This window comes from Lepeophtheirus salmonis, chromosome 3 (genome assembly GCF_016086655.4).
Source record: "Lepeophtheirus salmonis chromosome 3, UVic_Lsal_1.4, whole genome shotgun sequence".
NCBI lineage: Eukaryota > Metazoa > Arthropoda > Copepoda > Siphonostomatoida > Caligidae > Lepeophtheirus > Lepeophtheirus salmonis.
Genome location: NC_052133.2, coordinates 14,414,677 through 14,442,661, shown reverse-complemented (window position 1 = coordinate 14,442,661; position 27,985 = coordinate 14,414,677). Strand labels below are relative to the sequence as shown.

The window sequence follows — 27,985 nt, the reverse complement described above, 5'->3', positions numbered from 1 at the left end:
TAATTACTTAATTGTTAAGTAATAGTCAAAGAATATATGTACAAATTTTGAGCCTTATCGATTTATTTTTAATTTTTTAAAAAATCATTTAAAAAAAAAAAAAGGAGCTGATCAAATTAAGAAAAAATGTAAAACCTTGGATTTGCAGTCATTAAAATGACTGCAAATCTCACCCTCTATCACTTTTACCATAGGGACGATACGAGTGCAAAAATAAAAAAAGTGAAAGGAAGTTGATTTGATAAATGCCATAAGTATTATTTCAATTCAGATTAGAAATACTTTTACCTTTAAAGTTTTCTTGGACCTTTCCAATTACGTTTCATAGTAAATACTAATAAAAATATTTAATTGGATCTGTCACATAAAAAAATTTGGTGGGGACCGATATTTTTAAGCTGCAGTTCATGACGTCAAACAAATTTACTTTGTGAGGCATTACACTGATGTAAGACCGATCATATTTTTAGTCTGATACTAATTAAATAACTGTAAATTGTTTGACTAATATTTTTTATTAAATAATATTAATAATTTTATAGACTGTAGAGCAGTGGTCCCCAACCCCAGGTCTACAGATTAGTACACATACATGGATCCATCAGTACATGGCTGCACAGGAATTTGTATGTTATTTCTGTTTTATTTATTATCAAGTTCTGGAACAAAAATAAAACGGGATTTTCTAATTCATCTACAGTTGATATAAGAAGAAAAACATTATAAATATAAAAGATAACTAATTGTAAGAGGTATTTGCTTATTATTTTTGGGTTAATAATTTTGAATTGAATCATTAGATTTCACGGGCAACCAGCTACAATGTCTACTATACCGGGCCAACCGTTATTATATATTCATATCTTTTATGGAAATTTTGAGAGATTAAACCTTTAACGTCCTCACCAAGAAAGAAGTATTGGAATTTTTTTTTGTTTAGATTTTTTATTTCACTAGGGAAATGACAACAACCATTTCATTTTAAAAGCCCCACATTTCTTTTATAGATTTCTACCAAACGGTTGAGATGTCGTTTCACGGTAAAAGTGCATTTTAATGAACGATCATAGATTTTTATACATAAAACTGAAGAAAATATTTTTCATTCATAACTGTTTGTGAACATAATTGAATGTACAAAACCTTAAAATTAATTTTTCATATATAACTGTTTGTGAACATAACTGAATGAACAAAACCTTAAAATTAAAATATACTTTTAAAATAATAAAAATACTATGTTAGCCTATTTGTAAAAATACATTTGTAAATACAAAAAAATGTAAAAAAAATCAAATAAATTGCAAACTGTAGTAGAAATAAACTTGATAGAATTGTTTAAATATCGAATGTTTCAAATACACATAGTATTTTGGGCCACAAAATCCACTTAACTTTTTGTAGTATAATACAAGGAATTACTAGTTTGCATTCTAACATAGGAAACCAGACATTTTTTACATTTCCATGGGTACAAGCCCTTTGGAAGAGGTTGCATCAGCCCTGTTTGTTACAGTAGAGTTGCAACTGTCCACAGTCATCACGCAAAACATCTGGTTGGGGTTCTGAGGGTCTTGGGGCATATCGTTTCTTCTTAGGTACATTTCATGGGGGGAGGAGGTTGATGTTTGCCCAACTTTGGATGCTGGCTTGTTGGCTTGCTTCAAGCTGTGGGCAACTGCGAGTCGGAACCTTGTAAGAGGCATTGGTTTCTCATCCAGTAGGGCACAGTCCCTCTTGTAGACTAGCCAGGAATTTGAGATACACAGGTAAAGGACGTTTCCGAAGAGGTGAATGTACCAATGCCTTTACTTTCCTGGGGTCTTGTACAAGTGAAACAGCATCTTAGACAAATCAATACCTCCTATATGCTCATTGTAGGCAGGAATGAGTGATGGGCATGATACCTTGATCTTTGCATGGTCCTCTTTGCTCCACCGTTTTAATGTTGAAATAGGCTCGATCCAACATGTATTTCTGAAAAGGTTAACAAATTTTTTCTCAAGCCTTTTGACTGCAATCACCCCTTCAGCAGACCTATAATCAAATGCTCCACCGATGCAGTTTCATCCAACAGTACCGATGCACCTAATACCTAGTGTTGAATTTAGGTTCTGGACCAAGTTGAAACTTGTAAAGTAATAGTCACAGAACAAAATTGAAACCCGTGAAAGTGTTACTGTCTTGCATAAAGTTATTACAAGTTTGGCCATTTGAAGTAGAGCCTGTTATTGTTCACTTAGATCAACATTGAAAAAGGGGGATGTCCCTTAATACAGCAGTAGATCATGGATGATGCCGGATGAACTGGTCTGGCAAAACAACTTAAAGCCCCATTATTCTAGCTTGTTGTCAATATACTGACAGAGAGTACCAGTCCTTGTCCTTTATATGCGACCATAACCTTATCAACACTGTGCTTGTAAGTGGATGGTATCAGGAGGCACTGCTCTTGAACCATTTCGAAAAGAGGGTGGATTTTGTAAAATCTGTCTGGACTGTCACCGCACTTCTGATTATCACTCAAATGAATGAACAAATGACAAACATTGTCATGATTAGTCGAAATCTTCCTAATTATTTTTAACAATTTCATAAGAGCAATAATGTACAAAGTATTGAGACAAACATTGAGGATTGAGATAGCGCGCCTCCGCCCGGGATTGTCCCAGAATACCACCCAGGAGCAGACTAGAGCCTGGAGGAAGACGATTTGCAATGTTATCCATGCTAGATAAGTTAGAAACATCCCCTCAGATGGTACCATTTAGTTAAGAAGGAGAAAGCTCGGTGCTTCAATGGATTTCGTGTTATGAAAAGTTTTGATGTTTTCATAGTGTTATTTTTTTGAGCAATCTGTTAATAAGGTTATTATTTGCTAATGTTATAATAACATAGTAATATTGGAGTAATGTCCTAATAAATTACCACATGAGTAGACAGTAGATTTACCTTAATTATTACCTTATTTCACCCGCCCCCTGGTCTGCGTTGACTGGCCACTGTTAAAAAAGGTTCTTACTCCCTTTTTATCTTAATGTTTCTTGTTCAGCGTTAGAGTATATAAATAAAAGAACGGATAAATAACTTTCTTTGAAACCTCTACAATTTATTTTTTGAAATTGAAATTAAATCAGAGAACTAATCTATTAACATTCCAAATGGAAACAGGAAAAATCAAATTTATTCAGAAAATATTGTTATGATATATCTGTCTCTAGGATGGATAAACATTCCACGGAAGTATCAGTCGATTAGCTTGTTTTGAATGCATTCATCGATAGAATTAAATTAACAAAAGGTAGCCATATATCAATTACATACATGATGAAGAATAGCACATCAAGTAATAAAAGGCTTAGTTTGTTTAAGCACTACTTCTTCATATTGAGTAACATTAATCTAATTATACATGTACATTGATGGGTAGAAGAATGTATCTATACCCCTCCATACTTTTGTATTCATTTTTGTCTTGCTCAAATTCATCAAACATAAGAGTACAATATTCAATATTAAGACTTACACAGAAATAATTAGTGATGAACATCCAGTGTATTTTTGACATCTTTAAAAAAAAGAAACTGAAAATTAATGTAATGTTTGGAGAAAATCAGCTTAGTTATCATAACGTTTCACGTTAAATATATATTTATTTGCCAATTTGGAATTGTTCCTTGTAATTTATAATTACAACAGTAAATATACTTGAAAGGTATTACATTAAGAAACACAGTAATTAGTTTGGTTGTTATTTGTAGAAGGTTACAATTGTATTACAACTCTGTTAAATAAAATTATTAACCTCTCTTTGTCGTTGACTTTTTGATCACACAAATTTTCACAATTTGGTTTTGAGTTATCTTTTGTTGATTCCATAGAAATCAAATTTTTGTAACTTAGATATTTTACTCAAGTTTTGAGTTTTTTATTGATTGATACTTTATTTTATTTTGAAGATAACGATTACTTTGTAGAATATGAGAACTAACTAAAACTACCTCTAATGAGTCTTTTCATATGATATCGTTTTTCATTCTACTACTTGTTGATTGAGATCCATATAATTAAAACAGTGTAAGCAGAGATGCAATTAATTACAACATGATATCTCTAATTACTTTTTGACAAGTGTACGGGGTCTGATCAAACAGAAAGCATTATTCTTTTATTTCATAGTTAATTTCTTTCTTGTAACGCAAATATTTTTTATTATATTAGTACTTATGTCCACAACTTTTCAAAACTTTTGACATATTTTCTACAAATAAAAAAATGGGGAAAAATCTGTTTTGGAGTAAATTCTTTAAACACTTGTAAAAGAATGTATATTCTCACAAAATAATTATTTTGAACAAAATATTAAATTTTGAAGAAAAAACAATCCTTTAAAAGTTGTTAACAAACTTGCTAAAAACTTGTATTATTTCTTATTTTCATTTAGGTCACAAATGACCACTAACATCATGAGTGGTAATTTCAAGCAATTAAATATTAACTGCCTATTATATATATATTTATTTTTTTTGGGTGGGGGGAGGGGGATAAAATGAATTACTACTGTCAAGAGAGGAGTCTTCTACATTTAAAATAACATTAGTGGTGGATAAATATTACAATTATTTTCAAATCCATATGTATTTATTTTGTTATATATTTTTAAATTAATTGACAGCAAATATAGGCGAGAATGCTTACTTCAGAGGGAGAATTTAACAGCACGAAAACCTATTAAATAATGAACAATATAGAAGAAAGGGCACATGCGACGAATTTTTTTCATATTTTAATCACTCAACTTAGTTTTTCTTTAGTAAATCCGTTTTTTCCCCATACTTTCATATATTGTATGGTGGACAACATAATAAAAAAATACAAATGGTTTTCTAATTGCTTGAAAACTTTGTCAAATGTATGAAATAATGTACAATGTGCAAGAATGTAAAAAAGAAAGAAGATATATTAAGTTTGTTTAACAAATATTAATGTAGTATGAATGTAACTTCTATGAATAAAATTATCAAATTAATGAATTCAGGCGCTAATTATTTAGTACTATCTTGAAAAATTAAACAATATTGTTTATCTATTTATAACACAAATAAGAGTATTAAATTTTAAGAAATAATAAAAAGGAATTGATTAACCTATTGCAACAAATTTTGAAGTAAAAAAATATTGGTTATTCTAACTTTGGATTCACTCATTAAGAGTTATATAAACATAGATTCAATTTGTGCTTTTAAGAAATAATATAATTGTTACTACTATTTGAGATAATTATACAACCTCGATATTTTATTTGTTTTTTATGTACCTTTAATTGATTAGATTGAGTTGCACTGATTAAGTATACATAAACATAATAGTATGACATTTACTCCATTTAGCCTAGGAATGTTGTGTGAAATCTATATCGTCAGAAAGTCTTGGAACATAATTCACGTTGAAGAAGTTAATAACACCTAGCAGCTTTAAATAAAATTATAGATTTTTTTTTTAATTCGAACTTTTTTATTACTAAGTACCAGATATGCGCCTATGAAGTGAGCCTTAAATTTTTTTTGAATGTTTATTGTGAAAAAATGGTTTGAAATTATTTTCAAAGTTTCCGCCTTCGCTTGCCACACATTTCCCCTCTTTCAGGCAATTTATGGATGCCTTTCCCCCAAAAAAAAAAAAATGTTCGTCTTTGTTCTGCAAAACAGACATTGATCCATTTTTTGGCTTCAGCGTGAGAATCAAAGCCTAAATCAATAAATGTGTGGTCCATCGATGCAAACAAGTGATAATTGGATAGTGCCAGGTCTGGTGTGTAAGCCTCATGAGCAAGAATTTCCTAGTTGTACGATTCAACAAGGTGGCAGGTGGCTATAGAGATGCGGTGGTGCATTGTCATCAAGGAAAAGTACCTTGTGTTTGCTTGCTTCATATTTTAGCCGTTTAGGGGTATAGCATGGTATAAATCGGCCAATTGTTGTTGGTAGCGATCACCATTAACAGCGTTCTTGCGTTTGGCCATCATCTAAGCAATGCTTGCGATTCGGCATCGTCAAACTTTTTCGGTGCTCTTCATTTCTCACGTCAAACTCACCACTTTGGAATTTTCAAACAACCTGAAGCACTATGCTCTACATAGAGCATGTCCACTGTAAGCTTCCACATGCATTTGATTAAGTATATTCATTTTTTTTACCGTAATTTCGACAGGAAATTATACTCAGAGAAAAAACAACTACTTTGTCATTGTAGTTGCGGGAAACTAACCAACTAATTTTATAAGAATTATTTATTTATGATGAAATTATTATAGTTACTGATTTTAACGTTTTATGTCATTCTAAATCATCTAATATTAATTTGCTTAATTCCGATTCTATAGTAATTTGATTATTAGTAAATTATGGGTCTCTAATTATTCATTTTTTTAAGCATTGCTTTTATAGCCTATTAAATTTAAAATCAATCCTTAATGATGTTGAACTTGTGATGTAAAATTGTCTAAGATGCATGAAGTATTTTATAAACGTGGCAAAAAAAAAAATAATTTATGTGAGTTTTAGCAAAAAGTCTATAGTTTGCGAGGCCAGATCAATAAATTTAAGATTATTCAAAAACCTAGTGAGCACATGTGATAGATATTATAGCCAACTTTACGGAGAGTTAAAAGTTGTTTCACTACCAAATTTTAAACTTAGAAACAAACATGATATTGTAACACATGATTAAACAAAGAAAATACAATTCTTTTTTCATGGAAAATTGTTCTTTTTAATTATTATTATTGTTTTACTTGCTATATGGAACAAGTCTCACTTACACTTTTTAATCCATTGCTTAACATGAATGGTATTTTGTACCATCAAGAAGCAGTGTAAAATTAAAACACAAAATTGTTTATGATCCATAGTTTTGGAAATAACAAAAGTAGAGCCACACTTAGCAGAATAACTCACAATTGAAAGAAAAGATTGCCACTAAATTTTCACAGGATTCTTTTGATGGCTATTTAAAACTAAAAATTAAGTTAATTAAAAAATAGCGCCATCTCTTAGCGAAATCTGGAACTTTTAAACAAATTTTTATATTTAGCCTACAAGCATATAGGTGATTTAGGATTTTTTGATGTACTATTTTGTAAATGGAAGGAGGGTTATTACTCCATAGACATAGACAAACTTATAAAGTATTAATTTAATCAACATTTTAAATTATGACTATAAATATAAGAACCAATTGGGTCATTAAGTATTTATGATAGCAAGATAATTTATTTTTATACACTACAGACTACATTTATAGAAGAAACTATGTATTTCCCTTGATATCAGCGTGGTGCTTAAATATAAAAATTCTAAAGAGTGTCCATAGAAGTTTACATAAAAAAAGTATTTGTAAATGTTTTCTTCTGTACAGTTCGTCAAATCCTATTATTTGATAAATACACTACACTTCCTAAGAAGGGGGGAAGGTGAGAGGGGAACTTTTCAAACTGACAGAGTTATTCTCTAGATATTTGCATCCCTTTGAAAGAGAACTCATTCTAATTGATATATCTATGATATAAAGGTACAGTATATAGTTAGGAAAGTTTCCGTATATTTTATCACCTTCATATATTCTATGTCCTTAATTTGATTGAGCATTAGACCTATCCAAAAAAAAGAAGAAGTTTAACATACTAAAAGGTCTAACAAGTGAATTAAAACCCCTTAAATATCTTTATCTAATGGTAAAAAAATTTATATTTGGAAAGTTAATTTATGTTATATGCTGTTAAATGGCTCGAGATGAATTCATATGAATATTTATTAGAATTTTTTATCGTGTCTCTAATTATAGCCTATGAAGGGAGATGGGGGAAAGAACAAGATTTTTTGCTTTTAAAGGACTGTTTGTCCTAGTTTATCCATGCAGATGTATGTACATACATACAAAATTTAAATACAAGATCATAATTTGTAACATTATAAGGAAATTTATCTATAAGATTTTGTTCAATACAAGAAATAAAGGAGTTTATCTGGATGAGATGACATATTTTCATTCTACTGCATTAACTTACTCAAAATTAGTGACATCTATCTTATCATTTCAGATATATAATTGTTCATTGGTCGATGACGTCTAAAAGAGTAGATAGTTTTTACTCTTTTAGCTTTTGTGAATCAATTGCACTAATAACCATGGTTTGAAAACAATATATAAAAAACTTACACATAACTTAATTTAAAGGTCATTGCTATGGATTTAGTCAAAAAAAGTAAGTCATTTAAAAAAAAAAATTGTGCCCTCCACAAAGTTGTTTTAATTTTGCAGTTTCATAAAAAATAATTAATTAAGGTTAAGTTACTGAAATTAATTCATATATTGATATATTAAAGTATTAACAATTAGTTTCAAAAAACAAAACAAACTTGACAAGTCGAGAATTTGACACTTGAACGGGATCGACGAATTTCCATTCACACATTCTATGCAGTTGGGGGTTTCCAGGACCACAGTCTACGCCATTAGCAAGTCCGAAACGTTTGGAGAGGAAGAAGAGATCTTTCAGAAGGGCCTTACTGGACCCAGAAGAGTTCAAGGAAACATCCCAAGTCAATTTCCTCAAGTCCATGAGGGCCAATACAAGAGATCTCGGTGTTTCACATCAGATTGTCGAGAAACCTATCAAAAAAGTGGGTAAAGAGCCTTGTGAGGGTGAAGAGCCCACTTTTGACAAAAGATATTAGAGAAACCTATCTCCTCCGTTACAAAAGTTATCTTTAATGAGTTTTAAATGAGTATTTTGAAGTCTTTTCTACAACTTTTGGCTCCTCCAGAGCCCTGAAGCCAACCTCCTTGACTATACCTTTTGAAGGCATGTAGAGGGGAAGGCCGCCACTGTCCGTCAACCAAATACCGAAGCCCTCAATGCCACTGTCATCCAGTACTGGGACACCATAACAAATGACTATATCTGCAGTGGGTGTCAGGAATTCCACCGCCGTATTGAAGCCATCATTACCGCTAAGGACAGTTACATTAATGATTAAGAGTGTTCAGACACATATGTTAATTAATAAATTATATCTTGTTTAAGATTAAAAATTCCAAGTGTTCACATCACTTGGACCACTCGGTATCAGTTGAGCACATGTAAAGGAATTATTTTTCTGCAGACACTCAATACTACTCTGAGCCCAACATGGACTCACACTTATAAGTCTTTCACAAATTATAAATATTACTCTTTGTCTCTCAAGAGCACTCTAGCACATGACTACATCATATTTTGACATTTTCTCTTCATTAATAATTATAACATCTATGGAAAATAAAAAATACGGTTCAGTTTGCCAATTACAAAAAAACAAGTGCTTAAAATTTATAAATTTGTTTATGAATAACTTGATCAAGAGTTGGTACGCTACATATTATCAACATTTTTTTAGTTTAGATGTAAGTGTTTGTTTTTATGAGTTTTTTATTTATTTTGTAATTTCTTTCAATTCAAGTATTTAAATACAATCAATTCATTTACAGTCTACATATATCAAAAAAAGTAATAGCAATTAACAAAAAAAACCAATTTCTACAATCACGTATAATATGATCGACCCATTTAGTAATTCATTGAATCAATTATTACATTGGTTTTAATACTATTACCTTATTGACTTAAATGCATTAAAATATACAAAAAAAAAAAAAATATTGACTCCACTATTAATATAAATCAACTTACCTCAATGTGATGCAAACTTCTAGGAAATAAACCTGCTCCCTGTATGTAATTAAGTCGATTATTTTCTAACTTGAGTTCTAATAAAGCCTCTAGGCTCGTAAACGCCTCAGCCTCAATAGTTTCAATTTCACAATGTGCTAAATACAAATTCGTAACAAAAGTAAGTCTTTTAAAGGCTCCAGCACGAATGAGTTTAATAGGATTGCCACTTAAATTCAACTTCATGAGAGCCTTAGTATACTTCCATGACTCTGTTGGAATTTCCTTGAGTACATTTTCCGACAAATCCAACTCTATCAAATTTGTAAGGCGTCGAAAGGCTCTTGGTTGAATTTCCCGAACGCTACAATAGGAGCAAAATATCTTTTGAAGATTCGTGATCCCCAGTTGTAGGAATATATTGTCTTCGAAGACTTTTATAGAGTTTCCACGAATATTGAGGACCTGTGTGCTGGGTTCAATACCTGTGGGTATTGAATTTTTGGATTGATTTATGCACTCTGTGGACTCCTTCCCGGATTTCCACATACAAACGCAGCCTGGAGGGCATTCTCCAATGACTCCAAGGTACAACATCATGAGAGTTAAAGTGAATACGGAGTCGACTCTAGAGCGAAACATAATTTGCAGAAGAACTGCATTATTTAATTAGCCTTAGACAAGGGTCCAATTGAGTTCATTCTATGGCGTTCTTGTCGACTAAAGGTTATCTCTGTTTGATGAATTAGAAGGTTAATTTTGTCGAGCTGAAATTAGAAATGATCACCGTTAGATAAGTCTAAAAAATTAACTATTAATCAAAGTAACTTGATAAATTGAAGTCATAGAAAAATAAAGGTATTTTTTTATTATAAGTCTACAAAACGAGGAATCATTAATAAGTTCTCAGATCGTAATCATAAAAAAATATCTGTTTAATCAGATAAACTTTTATTCGAATGCATCAAATAAATTAAATAATTTAGTAAACTGTATACTAAAATATTTATATAATAGAGCTATCAATTCATTAATCCCTTGTTTTCCCCTTGCTACAATCAATAATTTAGACGTTTTTTCTTCTTTGTTCCATTTCTTCTAATTGTAATATTACAATTGTTGCTTATGTATCTTTATTTTTTTAGATAAAGAAAAGCAACATATTCTATCGTAATTCAAAAAGTACCATAATATACCAATAGACGGCTCTACATACCTTGCTTTCTCTTTTCACATCATGCTATTTGTGCCTCCTATTGGAGAAAGTACAAACTATTTTATAACATTTTTGCTCAAACTCTTAACACATTACTTCCGGGGGAGTCTTTAGCCAATCAAAAAGCGGAAATATCTTTTTTTTTATATTTTGTGTATCATAGTTACGCTTCACCTTCCGAGAAATTTCTCTATTTACCATATACTTCCTATATCAAATATTTTTGTGATAATACTTTATTAGTTTCTGAGTCAATAAGAAATCATTTAATTCATTATCGAGGTTTCGAAGAATGTTTCGATATGTTCTTATTATTTATCTATGCAAACAATATGTATAAAAAGAAACATAGTGTTGTTTCGGTGTTCGTTTTTCTTTTGTCCGATTCAGTCTAAGAACGGTTCCAAGTACAACTGAATAATATTAACTCATTATTCACTTCAACAGAGATAGAGTTTTCCTTATTTTTAAGGACTACAAAGTGGAATGGACTAGACCAGACTGAACAAGACTGCACAATGGTCCTCAATCCTAAATAAGAACCCATACAACACTTAAAATAGAAGTAGGGGGGTGTAGGACAAATCTTATTCTGTTTAAAAATAATTTTACTAATTTAAAAATAAAGTTTGATCTACAATTTAAAAAGTTTAATATTATTTTCTTGTTATTATTTTACTCAATGAACTCACAAGTATATCATAGAATAATAAAAAAGTGCTTAATCTTTCTATTGATGCTTATAGTATTATCTTTAAAAACTATTAACAGCGAATAATGTTTTTACAATAGAAATTTTAATACTGGGATGACTAAGTAGCCCTGTGAACAACCTGTGTTAGGAATAGAAGGGTAGAAATGGAAGGTTAATAGAGTTAATTTTAATGGTCATTTTTTTAAAATTTCATTGTGTCATACATAATCATCAAATTATGATGAAAAACTTAATTTCAATCTAATATATATTTATTCACTAAACCTACTATATATTAAGCAAAATATATTGTAATTCTTTCAAACTTACATAAATTTGTTAATTAACATTCGAAGTTTTATCACCAATGATTTGATAAAGTATGTATGGATTAAATGCTAGTCGATGGTTCATTTTGTAGATTCTATACATTAAAAGGATTTAACTCTTAAATAATAACAATTTGTTCAGCTATAAATTAGTACAAACATTCCTTAAAAATTTTTCGAAAGGAAAAAGCTTTTAAAAGTTTGAAGATTCTTATAAAAAGGAAGTCGCTTTATATTTTTTTCCACTTGAGTTACATAAATTTAAAAATAACTCAAGCAAATAAACAAAAAAATACTTATTTCATCGGAGGAAAATAATAAAAAGTACAAAATATATCGAAATGAGACTATGTTCAGAGCTGTAGAATATATGACTAGCCGGTATGCTTAAAAAAATCACATATTTAATAAAATTTACCCAAGCAGCTATAAAAGGAAATTAATAAACACAAATCCCACTCGATATCTAAAAGAGGGACATGGACATGAAAGACTACGATGCCAATTCTGAAATGTATTTTGAGTGAAAAAAAGAGTTATTCTTTTAACTCCCCAACAAATCTCTTTTCAAGAATGAAAGAATAATTCTAACATCTTTAGATAATAAAATAAAAAAAATTGAAAAAAATTTTCGTAAATTTTTTGAAAATATTTTCTCCAATTATAACTATTTTACGGGATAGCTTATAGAACGTCTTCACTAAAGTCATAGATTGCATCATGATTTAAGTTGCCACCATAATTTAGGATTATATTGGGTATTTTTACTAAATATATGGTACACATTTAAATAAACGTTTAACCTCTAACAAATGGTTTTAAGAAAAAAATAAAATAATTGACAGCTACATTAAATACTACTTAATGATAACAGGGGCGTTTGCAGGTATATATTTTTTTTAGAAGGGAGAGGTTTATTTTAAAAAAAGGGGAAAAAAATACATTTACTATTAACAACCTTTATAAAAATATAAATCATAAATATTTAATTATTTCTTCCACAGTGATATTTTTTCTTTGTTCAAAAGGTTAAAAGGGTCTGAAGCCCCCTCCCAATGAAAGAATGCTCTTGATACACACTAATATTTGTTTAACTCATTATAATATGTACTGAAAATCCTTATGAAATGGCTAAAATATTCCAATTGATTTGTATTGTTTTGAATTGACTAACAAGAAAAGTATCTTATTATTTTCATTGAAATAGTTTATTTACTGTCGACACTGTGTAAATATAATTATTTAACGATGTAATTATATATTGTTAATAAATTTATTAAGGTCTGATATATAATTAAAATACTCATTCGAAGGATACATTTTTGATACTGTTTGCCTTAAATTCTTTTATTTTTGTCATTTTCATTTTGACAGCGAAATACACGACAAAACTTTAATATTTTCTTAATATAAATGGAAAAGTGTTTCCATTATTATTAAACTTGGTTGTTTAGGCCCTCAAATTGATTGACATCAACAACGCTGACGTCTGTTAAAAGTAAAATAAATAATCCACATACTCATTCATTTAATCGAAAAAAATGGTAAATCATGTCAACGACTCTCAGAATTATTACGATCATAAATACAAAAATATCCCGTAAATTATTGTTCTAAATATATGTGTTGTAAAATACAATAGAGATGCTGGTAGAAACTTTGATAAATATCAAATACAAAAACATAAATACAAAATAACGATATTTTACTCAGATTAATCTAGAATAAAGGGACATTAAATAACATGAAGTAACTATTTAGAAAAGCAAATAAATGAGGGAACTTACTAATTGGTAGTAAAAATATGACGGAACATTATATTATTTCAACGGAACCTATTTGTATAAACATTACATTCTCCTTCTTTTGATGTCGGCTCCAACGAAATTAGCTATGCAACCAGCAATTTTGTAAGTTTTTTGTGCAAAAGCATTTTATGATTTAAGTATGCATAATAAATTGGTTTATTTCTAATTTTTTTTTGGAATTGTTGTGCACTTATAGGCTGTAAATATGCATTTGGGTTAGGAAAGGTATAATTTATTTTAGTACATCATAAATATATGAAATTAATATTTAACTCAATTATTTGCTTTGTATTCCAATTTCTGAGATGAATTGAAGTACCCAAAAATATTCACTATAGTTTGAAACTGTTATATGATTTATAAAACTAAATTTGCTCTTGATATGATATTACAAATAAATTTTATCAGTTTATCTAATTCTTTCATTGTGACAATGATTTTTTATAGATGTAATTACAATTTGTAGTGCCTTTAAAATATTATTCTGAATAATTTGTTGTAAGAAGCATAGCATCGTTTGTTGAAAAAATAAAAGTATAACTCAAATTTAATTTTGAAAAAAACAAGTACATTTTAGCTTGTTTTTGTTTTTTTGACGGACTGAGTATGCACAATCTACTTAACCTTTTTCAATATAAAAGACAAGGGCTCAAAAACTGGAAAATTTTAAAGCTGTTTTTATTTTTACAAATTTCATGCCATTTTTATGGCAAGATTTTGAAGCAAAAGTTGGTAATTCAACAATTTTCAAATCTTATTGTTCATTATATTCCCCTACATTCTGAATGATGGATTCATTACAGGGATAAACAGAAGCGCAAAAGGTCTTGATGAAGTCCGATGACAAGTTGTTCCACTCCTCCGTGATTAGCATGAAAAGTCGTGTGATAAGTATTGTGTGTCTCACCTCCAAGACACATCAAACAGCAAAGTCCAAGGTATTCACGCCGGGCAAGGACAAAGGCAAGAAGTCTGCCGGCCAGAATACAGCCATGTTCTCCCTTCAGAAATACTGCACCTTCTTGGGCTTGTGTGCCGGGCGCGATCTTGGGTAAACACATGGGTTTCCCTGGTGAAGGTGCTCTTCAACGGTGGAAAGAAATGGACCCCGAGGGCCTTGTATTAGACGTACGTGTTGACTTTTTAGTGGGCCCTGAAAAAGTAGGGAAACATCTTACTGCCAAACAACTGCACGACGCCGAGGACTATGACCTGAGCTGGATGTTGTGTTCTAAATGTTCTCTTGACTAGAACTCTTGATTTAGCCAAGAAGCGATCTTTTCTCCTGTTCAAAACAGTATCCACAGAACAGTGCACGGACGTGATCGAACTTCCTCTGACGTTTTGCTGGTTGCTAGAACATTTTTGATGGTACAAAAACAAAACAAACATTTAATTATAGCTTTTTGTCAGCTCTTTCGAATGGCGCCAAGAACAAAATTGTTAGACTTTTAGAACTGAAGCTAGACGGCCTCGAATAGAGTTCTTATTTTTGAGTTCTCACCCTGTATGTATGTATAGTTAAATCGCAGAACAAACAGAAAAATGTCATGTTTAAAGTTTATTTCATAAGTTGTACTCTGAAGAAGTGGAGAAAAAAAACTTTTTAGAACTTCATAGAGTTTCTATTTCAAAAATTATTTATGTACATTTATATTTTTTAAAGAAAGAACAATTTTACTTTAAACTTGAGTTTATAAATTGTTATAAATGTGAGTTGCTACTTTTGAAGTGAGTAATACCTATATATCAACACATCTACCAATGTAGTAACTTGCAACAAACTTATATTCATTGTAGTTTCCCCCTTTTTTGTTGAAAAAATACTTTCTTCAAATATACATGACGGCACATTAGGGTGCCCTATAAGCTCATAAATTTTTTATGAATGGCCCTGAGCCTTATTATACTTTTGGAAAAATTACCAAAAACATTACAATATCGTGCACTACAATTACAACACTATAAGATATCAACCAAATCCTGGACAAATGCATTGTTACGAATTTTTTGCTGCTATACATATATGGGCATAGATGATAATGACATAAATTTTCAATATGACTGCCATGGGCCTCAATTCTTACACGGAGTGACCATTTTACTTTATAAAAAAAGTAATCTAGCATAAACGGTCCCAGAGTTGATAATGTTGATTTTACAGTCCAATTCGTTAGGTGCAATTTTTTTTATCCCAAAAAAAAGTTATTCGTCAAAATTTTGCTCTCCAGTCAAAAAACTTTGCACTGCAGTAATTTTATTTCGTCCTATTTTATTCCCTATTTTTCTTTCTTCCAATACATCAATCACTATGTGGGATGTCATATTACGATGTCATATTAGTATCTATCACTTTCTGTTGACGTCACAACGCAGGAAATTAAACAGTTAAGAACTTTGGAAGAGGCCATCTCGACAAGTGACTTAAATGATAACAAGCAGGAATTTATTTTATTAGTCCCCAAACTTCTTGTATTGGTAGGAACAACTTGGCCGTGATGTACTTATGCTGGGATCTGGAAAAGTCTAAGTTTGTTCCAAAAAGAATGATGACCCTGTACAAATCTTATTTTTGGATTATTTGAGTCCGGCCAAAATTTTTTTAGAAAATAATATACATTGGATAAATATTTAATTATTTAAAAACATTAACATCATTTCTTCCAATGAGTTCCAACAGTTACTATTTTTACAAAATAATTGATGTTGATTTAAAGAAAAAATCAACGTTTATGGACTTTAGTAGCTGTGGGCAACATCAATATAATAAATTATTTTCCTTCTTTATTCCGATATTATGCTTCATTTTAACTTTTTTTTGTAAAAATATTATTAGAGAATTAAAAAAATATGTAATCTAAAATTGAAATTCGAGGGTACTTTTTTTGTAGTTTCATCAATTCATTTAGTTTTATTGAGAAAGCCGTAATTGTACCTCCAATAGTATTGATTTCATTAGTTTTACATACGTATTTTGTGGGAAATTTTGTAACATTGCGATATTATCCTACCTCTAAGCTGTAAACTTAAACTAAAATATGTCATTATGTTTATATTTTTACGAACTGCTTAGGAATTTAAGTGTCAGAAGTAAATTAGAAATATTAGTGTATAGTTTTTGTCACTTTTACTAAGGTAAATATATTTAAATGAAATTGAATAGTTTTGTTCTTTATTACATTAAAAGGTACCACAAAATGGTAAAACTTGTTTGGACAAAGTTGTTAGATAAGCTTCACCATAATATACCTTTTAAACACAACATCTACTTATAGGTTTTGCTCTAAAAAAGGGATACACAATTGCCTTTCATCTTTTTGAAGTATTGTTTCCTTAATTGGAAATATAATAAAACTATTTGATCCTAAGGCAACAAAGCAAATATTTTTTCTTTATTTTCTTTATATATATACCGGAAATCATTTTTAAGTCAAATTGTTATAGAAATATCGGACAATCTCTTATGATTTCCAACCTAAATGTTATTAGAGTGAAGATGTAAAAATATAGTGATATGTTCACATGCATTAAATATAAGCTTAATTTAATTTCACATCAATTTCATTTTTTTTTCAATGTGGCTGTATGTTTTTTTTTTAATTTATCAAAAAGCCTATAAAATAGATCATTCAGATTAAAGTCGTCCAAAATATCATTATTTCATATAAACAAAAAAAAAAAAAAATGGTCCATCAAATTTTGGTATAAATGACTCAAACCGTTTGACTGTGATAAGATAACAAACAAACCGATGGGTAGAAGGCTGCAATTACTTTAAATACTATTACCGTTCATTCATATAGATAAAAACTGAGTGCTTATGAATTTAAATAACAAAAAACTATTGAGAGCAATTTTTTAACATTAAATTTTTGAATTTAATTAAAAAACTGTGATGTGTAGTATATGGACAATTTTTTAAACCAAACCTCTTTTTTCTAGAAGAAAATGTTAAATTTGAAATTTTTTATGTTAATTAATAAAAAATATTTCGTCATCAAGCATTTTTTGTTTTTGTTTTTTTGTTCTGAATGTTCCTTTAATCGGTGAGATGCCGTTGCACTAATGAATTATAAGTAAACATCATATTTTTACTCCATCTGACCTAGAAATCATCACTGTTAACCATATACATAAATAAATGGACTTCTCAAGAACGACCGGATACAAACCTGAGCACATTGAGTTCCAGAGAATAATCTCTCTCGAGCGCATAGTCAATTGAGCTAAGCCGTTACATCACTGGTGTTATTTTTTTCGACGCTCTTCCTACCATCAAGCGTTTTAAAATTACAGCTTTCACAATAATAGCGTTATATCGAAAGCAAATAAGAAAGTTCCTATGGTAACGATATGGTTTGTGATGACATCAAAAGGAAAATTAATATTTTGAACGGCAATTTCGCACATATAGATTTTTTTAATGATTGGGTATAGTACAAGGTTAATAGAAATACAAGGTTATACCATAACGCGTGTACGATTGATGTTTGACTACCACCACGCTTTTAATATTACGCTTTTGTCTATTCTGTACAACAATTTTTTTCACACATAGACACCTTTAATTACGATAAATCCGGGGTAAATTGGTGGTATGGATTTGACACACTATGATAAAAAACCCAATACCTGTATGAAAAAAAAAGAGTCTCTGTAGCAGAGTCTAACTTATATTTATAAATTAACTTGTATCTATTAATATGCATCATTACTGTGTTGTACTAAGGTTATAATTTAATTCAAATAAAATATAATAATTGTAAGATACATATTACATCAGCTATGAAATAACAAGAAAGATTGCTCGATAAAAAATGTGTCCAATTAATTTTAAAAATAAAGGCATTACAAAATATACATTTTGTTAATATCCCAAGGTGTTCAAATATAGATAATTATTTTAATAATACCAATAGGTTATATTCCGATCAAAAAATCTATATTAATCTTTTTTCTCAACCAATCTTCAATCTTATTTGATTTTTTAACCCTGGATTACTTCTTTTAAACCTTGTACGTGGACTTCTCTAGGGTGTTTAGTTGTGTTGAGACTCGGTACGGTAGCAATTTTGTTTTTTTCCAGTTCGGTTTAAATTATTTTTTCTAGACCGATTTGGACCGACTTTCGGTCTAAACTGCAGTCTCAGACTGTGGACCAATTATTTTGGTGTCACTTTATGGACCGATTTTTTTTCTGTCTCAATTTATGTACCGGGTTTTTCTGTCTCATACTGTGGACTGATTGCTTCAGTCCCACTTTATGGACCGATTTTTTTTTTCTGTATCAATTTATGTACCGATATTATGAGAGACCAACTTTTTTTTAGAGTAATCGTCATTTTTTTTTTTTTAATCTCAAAAGTATGCGATAAGTTCTAAAACAAATACTATATACATATTAGAGACGGCGGGATCAAAATTAATCCGAGGTATCTCTGTTTAAACTTTGTATGACGTCATTGTATTTGAAAAAACAAATGATGTCATGTTATAAACAATTTATCTTTAAAATCGGTGTAGACCGATTTTTTTGGGGACCAAACTAGACGGAATTTTTCATTCGGACTGATCTAGACCAAATTTTTATATGAGACCGGTCCAGACGAAGATTTTTGTTGGACCAAACTAATTTGGTCCAACCAAAATATAACGGTATCAGACCGGTCTAGGATTTCCAGACTGAAATCAAATACCCACACATTAACAAAGTTATTTTCATAAAAATAAAAATTATTTTTCCCTTGTAGATGTTTCGTAGGATAACTGCTATTAGCATTAGTAACCAAATTAAATACTTTTTTTTCAAGATATCCTGTACTTGGAAATTCATAACACTTTACATAGTGATTCAAAAAATATGAAGCGCCAGTATGTAAAAACAAGAAACTGACAATTACCGTGGTCAATTTGTGATGAGAGCAACATTAGCGTCTTAACATGTTATTAAGTTAACTGCAGACAGGTATGAGATGGAGGAAATAAACAGAAACTCCACTTTGTATCTTGTAATCATATAGAGAGGAATAACAGCGATGTCGATTCTTGGTTCTACTCCGAGTACAACAAGAAATTATGCTTATTGCTCTGCAAAAATTCTTAGATTTACTCATGATCTTTCAAACTATCTGCGTTATTTAAAACAATAATGATATAAACTTTGGTTAAAAAAATATTTTAAAAGAGCAATTATAAAAAGAGCGCGAGAAAAAATTTGATAAATAATTTTTTTGAGTGGCGGAATATAGGTTCAATTAATTTGAATATAAAGGATCTTATTACTTGCTTATAAATTATACCTTACAAGTCATTTACTCATAAATGACTTAACTTTAACTATAACTTATTTTGGGATCAAATGATGAATTATTATCCAGTTGATGAGATGAGCTACAAACAGCTCTGAGTTGACGGAAATAGACAGAAATTTCACTTCGCATCTAGCAAGGGCAAGAACAAGAATTACTCCAAGTAAAATCATTTATTCTACTATGAGTTATTGCAAGGACTAAAGCTTATAAATCAGAGTTACTCATCAACAGTACGTGCACTTTATAGTTAGATATTCCCTTTTATGAAGGCCAAAATAATGATTTGTGTTTTAGAAACAAAAAAACAGTCCTAAAGTATTGCACTCGTTTTAGGCCATATTTTCTATACTCTTCTTATGGATATGAAACTTTATAAAAAGTACGTGTTTGAAGGTACTCTTGAAGCACATACTTTTTCAAATACCCCTCCTCTAAATTTTGGCTTTGCAAATGAAAATGTTTCATAGGAATACAAATATTGAGCAAGATAATTCTGCATCCAAAAACGAAGACAACATATTATTAACCGCCTAAGTGGACTTAAAGAAGATACTCTTTTGGGCACTCTTGTTTCCCTATAGGTATTATTATTAAAGTTGGTTTGTAGAGCTTAATTTGTGAAAATACCCCTACTACTAAACATAAATACATCGAACTGTTTAAAAGGATGTTGTGTCATTGAATACCAGTTGATTTTGGACATTTTTATTTATCTTTTTGTACATAAAACATTTTACACATTTAATAATAAGATATTTTTATCATCGCTGCACCTGTTCAATTTAAAAAAAATACATCGTTGATTTAATTTCCTCCTATATAACAATGCACATGGTATTCAGAAAAATCCATATTTGGAGAGGAAACAAATTGGCAGTGATTGTGGATCGATTTTTTATTCAATTTCAAAGGTATAAACCAATATTTGGTGGATAATGTCTGTTAGCTAGAGTAAATTAATTAGATATGTGATTCCCCCCACCCCCAATGGATGAATAAGACACTGCCTTTCGCTGTGTAAAAATAAGATACATTAATAAATGTTGTATAGTTAAATAGATATTAATATTAAAGTATATCAAATGCCCCTCTCACACACAAACAAGGTTCGCGTAAACCAATCCTTTGGAAAAATATTGATCACGTGGTCTTCCTTTTGCCACAAAGCTTATAGCTTTGACCAATTCAGTCTTTCAAAACCATATTAACCCAAAATTAATTTTGATCTCATTACCTTCAATATCACATTTTGCGTCGTTATTTTATACAAGTTGTAAATTAGATGTAACTCAAGAATACACATAACAAGTCCAAAACACGGCGTTACCTCACTAGCACAAAAATATTCTATATATTTTGTTGTCAGCTTTGATTCTCTCTTCTCCCTTGATACGTCATGGCTATTTCATATTTTATTCTTTTTCATAAAAACACAAATTAACAAGTTGTTCTTTAATTATGCTCTATTTCCGAAAGAACAGGAATACAATTTCTTACTAATTCATCGTTGCTTATATAAAGTATATATTGGCCATTTTATGATTTCTATGAGGAAATTTTGAGCTATTTTTTCACAGAAATAATATAATAATAAATACTCATTCAATAAAATATTAGTAAATAATATTATAATACAGTATCAAATAAAATACCATTTAGATTTTAATAATATGAAATTTATTTTAAAAATGGTGAAGAAATAGTATGACAGTGATAGTCTGCGAGTATAAAAAATATAAATAGCAGTTGGTATAAATGTGTTTTGCCTAACTACCAGATGATTTCGGGCATTTTCATATTTCTTTTTGAAGGAAAGGTTGCGTTATACAATAAAGGTAACGACGTGATAACGTGTAGGTAACTCAAACGTATTCCTAGCCCCAAAATGGTCTGCTTATTTTCTTACATTTAAAATAGAGATTATTAATGTTAGATTTGCATCTACGTTACACATACCAGACTTTTTGTCATAATCATAATGAAAACATAGCCAAATATGCAGATGAGTTATAAATAAATTTATGCAATAGGGGCTCTACTAACTTTATTTTGTAGACTAAATGAAAGAAAAAACCTCAAAAGTGAGTCGTGTACATGTTACTGTATGTACATGTTTTGTATTGAGCTTAAATTTTTTAATCTATACATTCAATTTTTTTGCAAAATAAATTAAAATAAAAAATAATCATAATCTGGAAAACTATCTAATCCTCCTTCCTTTTGAATGAAAATTTGTTTTTGAGTGATAAAATAATCTATGAAGTGAAACCAGGTACATAAGTTTTCAAGAGCCCTATTTTTCGACATTATGCACTATAATTCTGATTTTAAAAATAATTTGTAAACATATTTTTAGAAGTAAAAGTAATTAAATAAAGGTATTTTTGTCTTAAGGTTATTACTAAACTTAGTATTTGTGAGCAATTCCTCAATTGCTCAAAACATAACTGATTTTGATATTTTGGGGGAAAATTGATTATTTAACCTCGTTTGAGTAAAAAATCATCATTTCAAAAACTGGTACTAAATAAATTTGGATTATAGTAGGATTAGACAAAAGCTTCTGATGATTCTTTGTTTATATTTTCCATGGATAATTCACCTCCAAAAAACCATTGTTCATAAAAAGAATATATGATCGGATATTTGAAGGAGCCAGATTTCAGCAGCTAGCTAAGTAGAGAAATGGGACATAAGAAGAACAAAATCTTGATTTGCTCATAAAGTACCGGAAAATTTAGGAAAAGATTATGACAACTATTAAAGAAAACTTAGCGACTTAAAATTTGCTTACAAAATTGTATTTTTGTTTCTATGCCATTTGCTAAATTAATATATTTAGGGTCTTTATATATAAAACTTATATGGCTCTTTTTTCTGCACAAATTAGTCAAAAATATTCAAAAATCCTCAGTCTAATCACTTTTTACTATAACTTATGTTATTTCAAGAATTGATAATTTTGCTGTTATAATTTAAATAAATATCACAACTTACTACAATTCTTATTATTAATCTATTACAAATACCTTAGTTTGCTTAATTAAATTAATTTTGAATGTAATTTGTCAAATTTTTTCTTTGCCAATGAAAATGTTTCATAGGAATACAAATATTGAGCAAGATGATTCTGCTTCCAAAAACGAAGACAACAAATTATTAACCTCCTAAGTGGACTTAAAGAAGATACTCTTTTGGGCACTCTTGTTTCCTAATATGTATTATTATTAAAGTTGGGTTGTAGAGCTTAATTTGTGAAAATACACCTACTACTAAATATAAATACATCGAACTGTTTAAAAGAATGTTGTGTCATTAGCTAACTACCAGTTGATTGTTGGCATTTTTATTTCTCTTTTTGTACATAAGAAGGATAAGATATCCAATGAGGATCACATTGTCAATCAATGAATTTTTCATACACATTTAATAATAAGATCTTTTTATCATCTCTGCACCTGTTCAATTTAAAATAATACATCTTCCTCGTATATAACAATGCACATATTATTCACAAAAATCCATACTTGGAGGAGGAACAAATTGGCAGTGATTGTGGATCGAGTTTTTATTCAATTTCAAAGGTATAAACCAATAATTGGTGAAAAATGTATGTTAGCTAGAGTAGATTAATTAGATATGTTATTTCCCCCAATTGATGAATAAAACACTGCCTTTCGCTGTGTAAAAATAAGATACATTAATAAATGTTGTATAGTTAAATAGATATTAATATTAAAGTAAATCAAATGCCCCTCTCACACACAAACAAGGTTCGCGTAAACCAATCCTTTGGAAAAATATTGATCACGTGGTCTTCCTTTTGCCACAAAGTTTATAACTTTCAATCAATTCAGTCTTTCAAAACCATATTAACTCTTAATAAATTTTGATCTATTTACTTTCAGTATCACACTTTGGTCGTTATTTTATACAAGTTGCAAATCAGATGTAACTCAAGAATACATTATAAGTCCAAATCACGGCGTTTCCTCCCATACTCAAAAATACTCTATGTATTTTGTTGTCAGCTATCATTTTGTTCGTTCTTATATTATTGAATTCAAGCTATGAGTGAAGAATAGTATAAAAATAGGTAGGACCGTTGAATGATAAAAAAGATCTGACCGATAAAAGAGACAGAAAAGTGAGAATATATTAAGAAATCAGAGCTAGACCGATCCAACACAATTCACAATGTAATAATCTCAAAACATATTTTTATATGTTGTGTAAAATCAAGAGCCCTTTCCTATAACTTAACCTAAAATAAAAGTATTTAACTGTTCTGAGTATCCCTTACATGTTTTGATAGTTAAATAATTATCATAATTGTAATTGATTGTATCATTATTTCATAATTTTGATAACTTGTTTTTAATAATTATAAAATATACAATATGTAAGATGTGAGAAACAAATTGTTCCTTGTGTTTAAGATAACCAAATCTCTATAACTCTAAGATAAAATAATATATTTTGTCAATTGCATGGCTGTATCTATTAAGAAAAAAAATTATTTATTGAATTCTTTTTCTTTTCAATATCAGATTCATCACGGCCTTAGAAGCGGCTACATGACTTTTAGCCTTGATCTTCTGAAAAATTAGCACATGTCTGGAATGTATGGCGGATGTAAAAGAACTTCCTATCCGAACTCTCAGAGATTGTGGCTTGTCATCAAAGATGTGTGTGGCTTGGCATTGTCTTGGTGTCTCCGATTCTGGCCACCTTTTCTTCGATAGCCAGCTTCAAACGGTTCAGTTGTTATGAGTAGAGGGCATAAGTGAGGAGGGGGATCGATCGAACCATTGTTATCTTGGTCACTTTTGACGTGTTTTTCTTTTTCTGGTAGTAAAAATGTAAAATATGGCGAATTTCTTCCTTTAAGACCTCCTACTCGATACACAATAATTCACAACTGAAACCGACCAGAGTAATATTTTCCAAATGCTTTTGTAGTATTCCTTCACACCCTTACAACACTTTATCGTATTATCCGATGTGACCAATATTACAAAAGATATACTTAGTTTAAAAAAAGAGCGATAAATACGACATTCGTTTTTTCCCAAACTAATATAATATTTTTGATGTAAAATATTACTCGCTTTTTGCTGTATATTTGTTTATATTAAATAAAATTATATCTATTTCTTTCTTTTACCCGTATGGCTTATCAATGATAACCATCACTTTGTTTCATATTTTTTCTTATTTTATTAGAAAAATAAACTGCCCTCATATAATTAATTATTGTGATTAAATTTGTGTGTACACAAATATTAAAAATCAACTCTGTTATCAAATAACTTTTGATTCTCTTTAAGGCCAATGTTCTACTTTTGCATAATTCTCATTGAATTATTTTAATGATAAGATGGCAAAGCTCCTAATAGTTTGACAAAGTCAATAATACAATACATATTCATTAACATTAAAATGAAATATACGTGTTATAGTATGTGTTGAGCGATTGACGGTAAATTCAAAGACATCCATCGTCCAATAAATAAGAAGAATGCCACAAAAGCCGTTTAGTGTCTTCATAATCATGACATGTTGTAATAAAGTTACATATGAAAATATAATTTCCTAAAAACGGCCAATTTCAATGATTTTTTCCTCCTTATGCAGAGATAGTTATTTTTATAGATGCCAAATAGGGTATTAGGATATAAGCACCTGAGACGAAGTGAATTACATCTTAAGAAAACGTCGGTAGACTAGAAAATAGAAAACTCTTTTTAGATATTTTGTCACTCTTTTGTTATAAACTAAAAAAGATGGATAAAAAGTTTCAATTTACTTATAAAAATTTAATTAAGAGCCAGCCCCTGGGTCATATCGTAGTAATATAATTATATTTAATATATAAACTATTCAATAGACTTCTTTTGAACTCTGAAGTAGCAGGGATGACTTTCTTTACAAAAACATTCACCCCCTGATTCAGTCATGAGTCATGCAGAAAAATAGCTATCTTTCATAATATTAAAGCTTTTCCAACCTTGAAGACGTTGATCTACTTCTTACTTTGTTTAAAAACCGTTCAAAAACTCTAAAGGATGTGTTTAGTCTAAAACAAAAAAAAAATGCTACCCTAAAAGCTTAACATTTCTCATATTTAAAGAATAATCTCCATCCTAAAATACTTCCTTTTATTATGACTTTTTAAAATTGAGACATATCTAAAGAACGGAAGAACTTGTGTATCTCTAAATATAATTTAAAAAAAATTGTTTATTTCTATTTTAATATTGAAATTCCTGCAGTTTTTAATTTTATTATTGATTGTAGTGCTAGTCAAAATTTAAACATAAAGAAAGCTTCTGTTTGTTTATTATTCATACATTTCTTAATATACTTACTCCAGCATTTTAATCAATGTGATTACTTCCTATTGTCTTAAATACTCACTTTGCCGATTTATGTAGATTGTACTTGGAAGTTCTCTTTCTGATCGTTTATCCATTCTCATGGTTATTGGTAATTTATGTTTACTACTTGTTGTCTTGGAGTTTATTTTATTTTGCAAACCTTCTAGCTTTCTACTATGTAGAATAAGTAAATTTTGTCTTCATAGCAATTGGATATAATGTGATTGCTCAGTAGGGCTTTTTATGTTTAAAGCTTTAAAATTGTTTGAATGGAGTATACTTTCATTTATTCTTCCCAATCTTGTCATTGATTCAAGCTATCAATTCTTATAGTTTCTTCAGACGAGTTTTCCCACTATGTATCAATTGTGAACAGTAATAGGTTTCTCCAATTTCAAGTTTTTATCTCATGTCCTTCCATATATGTTAAGGATCAGTGAGTATATGTGACTAGGTATCATCGATGTTTTAGCTTTCTTCATTATCATTGAATTGAAATAGGCTATTTTATAGCCTAGTAAGTAAAGATGATTTGAGTTGAGTTTTCAAAAGATTGCTGAAATTCTTAGAGGATTATTCTTATACGTTACAACTACATCTTTTATTCACGAATAAAACTTTAGAGAGGTTTCATTGAATTTCTAAATATTTTCCTGTAATATAACTGGTCGAACAATAAAAACAAAACAATATTTTTGGAACAAACTTCTTTAGCAGACCAAGACCAACTGAGTTGGAGGCAAAATAAATCGTTTGTCAGCGATTTTTGGAGTGGTAATTTATTATAATGACATCTCCCCCCTCAAGTTAGAAAAAAAAACAAAAAAAAACTCAAAAGTGGTGTGAAGACAACTTGGCAAATTTTTGACCCTTTTGTGGCCTATGCCGTACTTCAAGACACTTGGATATGTGAAGAGAAGGCCTATGCGACCTTCAACACACATGTGGATGCACTAAAGGTTGCCCTGAAGAAAGAGTGGCCTGACATGTTGGGAAATAACGTGAAGAGGACCTGTAAGGCTTTCAAGCTCATGGATAGATGCCATAGTGGATGCCAAGGGATCGACAGAGAAATTTTGTTGTTTATATTGAGTAAAATAAATATGTATAGTCTCATGGCCTTTCTAATTTTACTTTTTTAGAATCTTGATACAGTTTAGCTTAGGAAAATTTGTTAAGAATTTACCGGGAATATTATTTTCTTAAAGGCTACACAAACCTTACAGCTGTAGTTTACTGACCAACTCCCCCATGCGGCCTTAACGGCAACTCCAAAAATATCAAATCCCCTTGAGGAATTTAGTTCCCTTGGCGTTTATCTAGATGGGAATAATAAAAAGGATTAATATAAGTGGAGGTGGGATGCCACATTTTCTCGTACAAATTGAAAATATGTTTGGACCTAGACAACCTCTTCTGCTCCTTTGTTGCTGTTGTAATGAAATGTTTCATCTTCCTTGCTCCTAATTTGGATCCTAAGTCTTCTTTAATGCATAACCTCGCTACCATTCATCTTCTTGGCCATTTTGCAAATCGTC

At 29.9% G+C, this 27,985-nt stretch overlaps 1 protein-coding gene across 3 annotated transcripts in view; it reads right to left on the bottom strand.

The window, feature by feature from the left end:
* The window catches only part of LOC121114098 (uncharacterized), a 436,583-nt gene that overhangs the window by 253,789 nt on the left and 154,809 nt on the right, over positions 1 to 27,985 (bottom strand). For all 3 annotated transcript variants that reach the window (XM_071887046.1, XM_071887048.1, XM_071887047.1), the window contains one exon: positions 9,731 to 10,476. In XM_071887046.1, the coding sequence (XP_071743147.1) occupies positions 9,731 to 10,351 (621 nt within the window). In that variant the 5' untranslated portion in view covers positions 10,352 to 10,476. The remainder of the gene's footprint in view (positions 1 to 9,730; positions 10,477 to 27,985) is intronic.